We start from the raw sequence: 7,072 nt of genomic DNA on the forward strand, positions 1-7,072 counted from the left end.
CTTTAAACATAACTATTACGATATTTGTAATGATATATATATTTATAATCCAGTTTTAAGAATTAAATTAGAACAATTCATATATGTAATTTTATATTTCAAATAATTTAAAGTTTATAACGCAATATCATATTTATTTATATAAAAGATAATATAATATAAAAAAATATTGTGATCTCGAGTGAATAAATATTACTTTTTATGTATAAGATCTATTTTTTAACAACTTAAAATTAAATATTATTTAAATATTATATTTTTAGCATAGCAATATTTTCACCTCATAAAATTATAAAATAATTAATATACTAAATATTAAAAATATAAAATAGTTTTAACAACATAAATTTATTAATATTTCACTAAATTAAACTATTTGTATATTATTATTATTATTATTATTAAATTTTTTATTTTGTGTAAAGCACAGAGAATAACAATTGATAATGATCTATATAAAAAATTTATAATTTCAATAATATTTATGTCAAAAATAATATAAATTGTTCATTACCTAAGAATTTAGAGATAATGACATTTTCACTGTAAAAATACTGCTATTTATAACCAATTATTACCTATTAATAATCTTTCCGATAAATCAAATATAAGAATACAATTCTAAAAATATCATTCTCATTATTATTGATTTTTCTCCTTTGTAAGATCTGTTGAGATCTACAGTGGATATGTCACTGGTACAAAAGAGTTAAATACAAAACCCTAAAGTCATTCAATTAAGTCAAAATCACAAAAATCAAACACGTGTCTAAACACGTGTAACGTGACCAACTTAAAAGTCAATCGGATTTTGCCCGGAAAAGCAGTTTAACCCGTCCAAAGATACTGGAGCTTGGAACCCGTTAGCCCGAATTCCAAGTCTCTCACTTTTTTTCGCAAAAATCATAGCCGAATCTGATGCCAAATAAGAGGCCGCTAATTCTCTGTCCCATATCGGAACACCCACCTCCTATTCCTTGTCCGCCGTTCTCTGCTTTTAGAATTGTGTGTTTTCAAGTGAACTGAGACTTTTTGGTGTTCTGATTGTTTTCAAGAGATTTCTTTCGAAAATGAGGCTTTGAAAGTCGCCACCTGTAATCTGAACCAATGGGCGATGGATTTTGATTGCAATTTGAAGCACATTAAGGAATCCATAACAAGGGCCAAAGAAGCCGGTGCTGGGATCAGGCTTGGACCCGAGCTTGAAATCACTGGCTATGGCTGTGAAGATCATTTCTTGGAACTCGATACCGTCAATCACGCGTAAGTTTCCTCATTTTTTAAGATTCCTGGAGCTTCACTTTGATTTGATATGTTCTTAAAACAAGGATAATAAGTCGTTGTTTGTTATTATGTTTTCTTCTGAAAATAGTTATTAGAATTGAATTCATGTAATTACTTATTTTTTGAATGCAGCATAAGCTTTTAGCTTTTTTGCTAAATGTACTGTATGTAAACTGAAACATTTTGGCATTTGTAATTAGGAAGATAACCATTTTTGCTCTTATGGATGATGATTAGTTGATTGACTGGTACAAATTAGTACTTTGCTTCTCTGGAATGAGACTTGAGACTGTTTGTTTGCAGTTGGGAGTGCTTGAAAGAAATACTACTTGGTGATTGGACGTACGGCATACTGTGCAGTATAGGAATGCCTGTAATTAAAGGGTCAGAGCGTTATAATTGTCAAGTGTTTTGTTTTAACCGGAAAATCGTCATGATACGACCAAAGATGTGGCTTGCAAACGATGGCAATTACAGGGAGCTTCGGTGGTTTACTACATGGAAGCAGAAGGACCGGTTTGTAGAATTCCAGCTCCCACATGAAATTTCTGAGGCCTTATCACAGACAACAGTACCTTTTGGTTATGGATACATTCAGTTTTTGGACACGTAAGCTTAACATCATTGGTTCTGCTGTTATTAGTTTGCCATAAGTTTTCTTCCTTAGCTAATAATGATGTCTTAACTGGATATTGATTGAGGTTGATTGACTTATCCTACTTATAATCATAAGGTCATAACTTCACCATGTAACATGTAAATCTGCAAATAGGTTACACTGCATCAAATATGAAACTTTGTCATGGTTTCTTGATGAAGTGCTAATATTTTAACCTTTTTTCTCCCTTGTTAGAGCTGTTGCGGCTGAAATTTGTGAAGAGCTTTTTGCTCCTAATCCTCCCCATACTGAGCTTGCATTAAATGGGGTTGAAGTTTTCCTGAATGCCAGTGGGAGTCACCACCAGTTGAGAAAGCTAGACCTTCGACTTAGGGCTTTTATAGGTGCTACTCATACTCGTGGAGGGGTTTATATGTACAGTAATCACCAGGGCTGTGATGGTTCTCGGTTGTATTATGGTAAATGACATGCTTACTACACTTTACGGTTGTTAATTTTCACTGTTTCCCACTTTATATGTCATGGCAACTTTACTCTAGGTTTCAGCATAGCATTGGTTAGCAATATGATTCCAGTAGTAGGCTTGCTTTTGTTTTTTTCTCTCTTCTTCTCCTATTGAAAATGTGGTCATTTTAGGCAAAAAATATTGTTTGGTTTATTGAGAAGTAATATATTTATTTCAGATGGGTGTTCCTGCGTTGTTGTGAATGGAGAGGTTGTTGCTCAAGGCTCACAGTTCTCCTTGAAGGATGTTGAAGTTGTGGTTGCTAAAGTAGATTTAGACGCAGTATGTTACAAACTTGCTCTCGTTCATTACATCTATGTTCAGTGCGTATTTAGAAAGTATTGTTTCTTGAAGCTTGAATGCTATTAATCTGTTATGTTATATTAAGGTTTTCATGCATAAAAGAGAAGGGCACAAAAAATATGATTTCCAATTATGAGGATTTATCCTAGAAGATGTCTGATAGATAAATGGTATGGAGGAAATTATTGAAGGCAAACTACCATTAATGCTTAATAGAGATTCTATCATGTAAATTTGTGGCAAGTTAGGGTTTTTTTTCCTTCGTATTTTCCAATTTTCTGTATATAAAATATAAAATTGCAATTTCTTGTTAATGACAGGTTGCTAGTTTAAGAGGATCTATAAGTAGCTTCCAAGAACAAGCAAGTTGCAAAACCAATGTCTCATCAGTAGCTGTGCCTTACAACATTTGCCAACCCTTTAACCTGAAAATGTTACTTTCCAGTCCACAGAAGGTTCGTTCTTGGTCAGAAAACATTGTCGTGAACATAAAATATTTTGAAGTATCAGCGGTTTCTTATTACCTAATTGCATTATTTTATGAATTGCAGATCATGTATCATTCTCCTGAGGAAGAAATAGCTTTTGGTCCTGGCTGTTGGCTATGGGACTATTTAAGAAGAAGTGGAGCTTCTGGTTTTCTGCTTCCTCTTTCTGGTGGCGCAGACAGTTCCTCTGTATCTGCTATAGTTGGATGCATGTGCCAACTAGTTGTCAAAGGTTAGTTTATGATTTCATGTTATTCTGCTACTGACTAACAATGCTTCTTTTCTGCTTTTATATTTGGAGTTGATAAATGAGAACTTCAGTTCCTCAAGAAGAAGCCTTTCCGGTCACTAGAACCCTTAGCTATAAGACTTCTGTAGCATATTTTCTTTCAATAGTTAATTTTGTGCATGCATTCTGTGTTTCAGAAATTGCAAACGGAGATGAACAAGTTAAATCTGATGCAATACGGATCGGGAATTACACTGTTGGGGAGTTTCCAACTGACAGCAAAGAATTTGCTAAACGCATATTCTATACGGTCTACATGGGTTCTGAAAACAGGTCAGGTCACCGCATACATCCATTGCTTCTCTTTCTTCAGGCTGGTTGTAAGTCTTGACTTTGTTGTGCATACCGCTGATATATGGTACTAACACTATGTCTTCAGACTGATTTATTGTTTTCACTAGAAAGTTAAGAAGAGCCTTCCATCTACATGTTTTCTGTCAAGAAAAGTACATCCTAAAACGGATTGGATGTATTACTTGGTTTTAAATATTCACCTAAACACCATTCTTTTCAGTCCAAGTTGATTGTTATGTTTGAGGAAGATATTTTCTATTCCAGATTGATTACAGCTTTACGTTCTTGAATTCTTACATTATAAGTTTTAAAACGTTCTTTTTATTTCAGTTCTGAAGCCACAAAAATGCGGGCTAAAGTATTAGCTGATGAGATTGGTTCATGGCATCTTGATGTTTGCATAGACGGTGTTGTTTCATCCCTTCTATCTTTGTTTCAGACGCTTACTGGAAAAAGACCACGTTATAAGGTTAACCATGCACTGACAAGTAATTTTCTAATTTCCTCCGTAGGGTCAACTGTTCCAGCAGATACCATAGGCCATCAATGGTATCCTAGGCCAAATGCTTATATTTTCTGTCCATGAGTACCAAAGTTAATGATAAGGGTTGTAAAGATTATTGCCATCACCAGCTCTTGGAAACGCCTTTCGTTTCTTTAATTGAAATATATTGTCCAAGAACTATCTAGCTGATCTTTTTACGTAGATGTGAGTGAAATGATTGTTTTCCATTTTGCAGGTTGATGGAGGATCCAATGTTGAAAATTTGGGTCTACAGAACATTCAAGCTCGGATTCGAATGGTGCTGGCTTTTATGTTAGCATCACTATTGCCCTGGGTTCACAACAAAAAAGGATTTTATCTTGTTTTAGGTAGCTCCAATGTAGATGAAGCATTACGTGGTTACCTTACAAAGGTCTGTGCTAAACCTTTTTCTTTTCTTTTCTTGTAATTAGGTACTTGGTGTTTTATTCATGTCATAAATCCTGTAGTTAGCTCAGCTAACCATTCTCTGCATTCTCTTGCAGGATATGAGAAAAATATTAGTTCTGACAGGATTTTTTTTTTAATATCTTTAACAGTATGACTGCAGTGCAGCAGATATCAACCCAATTGGTAGTATTAGCAAGCAGGATCTTCGGACGTTTTTGCGATGGGCTGCCAATCATCTTGGTTTTTCATCCTTGGCAGAAATTGAGGCCGCTCCACCTACTGCTGAACTGGAGCCTATTCGTTCCAACTACAGCCAGGTATCGTTTCCCTGGACCTTGATAATTTAGGCAAATTGTCAACATTAAGTTTCAAATATGGAAGATTTAGTTCTACATTATACATGAAACAGCTTGATGAAGTGGACATGGGAATGACATATGAAGAGCTATCAGTCTATGGGAGGCTGCGTAAAGTTTTCCGCTGTGGTCCGGTATCGATGTTCAAGGTTTGATCGTTGAACTCCTTGCTCTATTGACTAGATAGCATCCAATGTTCCTTGGTCTCTAGATATCTTCATTCCCCATCGTTGTGTGACCATGTTTAATTATTATGGAAGGGGACTCTTCCCTTATCAAATCATAATTTTGTGGACTCAACACAAAATAATAGTGTTTACTTGAGTATGGCTAACTATAAAAACATATATTTTCGCTTGTCGAGTAAACTGCATGAAGAAAAATCTAAATCGAGTGCTAGCACGGTTCAAATCTACAAGCCGACACATTCGTAATCAGTTGCTTTATTTCTGATGGTCATTTTTCTGGTACTGCTGTATTCGTTGCAGAATCTTTGCTACAAATGGGGTGCAACATTATCTCCAACAGAGGTGGCTGATAAAGTAAAACACTTCTTCAAGTACTATTCTATCAACAGACACAAAATGACCGTATTGACACCCTCATACCATGCTGAGGTACGTAAACATCAAATGTTGTTGATAGTTTCGACATCCGACTTAAAGCCTAATATATTCTATGCGTATCCCTACCTGCAGAGTTATTCACCGGAGGATAACCGGTTCGATCTCCGTCAGTTCCTTTACAATGCAAGATGGCCATATCAGTTTCGCAAGATCGACAAACTAGTGCATGAGTTGAATGGTGACAAAGTTGCTTTTAAGGAACCAGGTAACCTTGAAAAACTAAGTGGAACAGCAAGTGTTGCTGGGATGGGAGTTGTGGCGGCAGCAGCCGGCGATCCGAAAGCTGGACTTTAACCGAAAGAAAAGATTCGAACTCGAAACGATTGCTTCCAGTGTTTATTTTGTAGTAGCACAGATTCGCGTACGTTTTTATTGCCCAGTTATAGGCTCTTCTAAACTACTGGCCAAAAAAAGAAAAGAACTCTTCCAAGCTCGCCCCAATTTGTATCTTTCTAATGAATTCAATTAATAGATATATGTTGTGTACTATAATAAATTATATCAATTAAATTTGTTTCTCGTATACCATTATCGTCTTTCATATATCTAGGGACGGACATAGGATCTTATGTCATGAGTGAACTCTTAGAACTCTTAAAAAGATGAATTTATAAAATTTTAAGATGAAAAAACATTGTCATAACCATTTTTATAAAACAATTAAATATTATTTTTAAAAACAATTATGACTTTAATTTGGAAATTTTGGTGATTTTGGAATTGATTTGAATAAAATAGAAAAGAGTCGCCATCGACCTTTAGGTTAGGTAGGTCGAATACCTAAAAATATCTTTTAAAAACAATTTTAAGAAAAATCATTTTTTAAGACAAAGATGGTCTGCGTTTACTAAAGATTCAATTTAATGGATTCGGGAGTCGGTTACGTGTGGGGAAGGGTAAACACCCCACAGTGCCCAAAATTGGTACGTGTCATTTACGCATTGTCGTAGTGGTGGAAACGATGAATCGAATAAAATTAAACTATTATCAATTTATTGAGATTTATTTAATTTGCCTCATATTACTGATGTTATGGAAAATTCTTAATTCAAAAAGAAACCTCGAAATTAACAATCCTCCATCGAGAAAGCTATTTCGACTATTTCTTATCCATAAAAGAATATTCCCTCATTAACAAAAATACGAATGGAATATATAAAAAAAAACGATATTTACATACAACAAAATAAATTGATAAAAAACGAATATACATTGTAGAATAAAGATTGATAATTTGCCTGAAATGATATTAATTATCATTTAGAGACATTCATTGCAATGTTCGATTTAAAATGAAATGGATTAGTAAAATAAAATCAAATTAATTTCAAGTTCACATTTGTTCGAATGTCATATCGGATTGTATCACTTCGA

The 7,072-nt window shown here is 34.4% G+C and overlaps 1 protein-coding gene across 1 annotated transcript; it reads left to right on the plus strand.

Moving 5' to 3' along the window:
• The first annotated feature begins 936 nt into the window (after nucleotides 1–936).
• LOC120184959 (glutamine-dependent NAD(+) synthetase-like) lies at nucleotides 937–6,113 on the plus strand. The gene is made up of 13 exons (XM_039189297.1): nucleotides 937–1,263; nucleotides 1,588–1,893; nucleotides 2,138–2,361; nucleotides 2,587–2,690; nucleotides 3,032–3,166; nucleotides 3,263–3,431; nucleotides 3,626–3,761; nucleotides 4,113–4,251; nucleotides 4,523–4,699; nucleotides 4,866–5,033; nucleotides 5,126–5,221; nucleotides 5,561–5,689; nucleotides 5,771–6,113. Exons 1-13 carry the CDS (start codon nucleotides 1,115–1,117, stop codon nucleotides 5,990–5,992), a joined length of 2,154 nt encoding a protein of 717 aa, XP_039045228.1. The 5' UTR covers nucleotides 937–1,114; the 3' UTR covers nucleotides 5,993–6,113.
• The last annotated feature ends 959 nt before the right edge of the window (nucleotides 6,114–7,072 follow it).

This window comes from Hibiscus syriacus, unplaced genomic scaffold (assembly GCF_006381635.1).
Source record: "Hibiscus syriacus cultivar Baekdansim isolate YM2019G1 unplaced genomic scaffold, ASM638163v2 tig00112981_pilon, whole genome shotgun sequence".
NCBI classification, from domain to species: Eukaryota; Viridiplantae; Streptophyta; class Magnoliopsida; order Malvales; family Malvaceae; genus Hibiscus; species Hibiscus syriacus.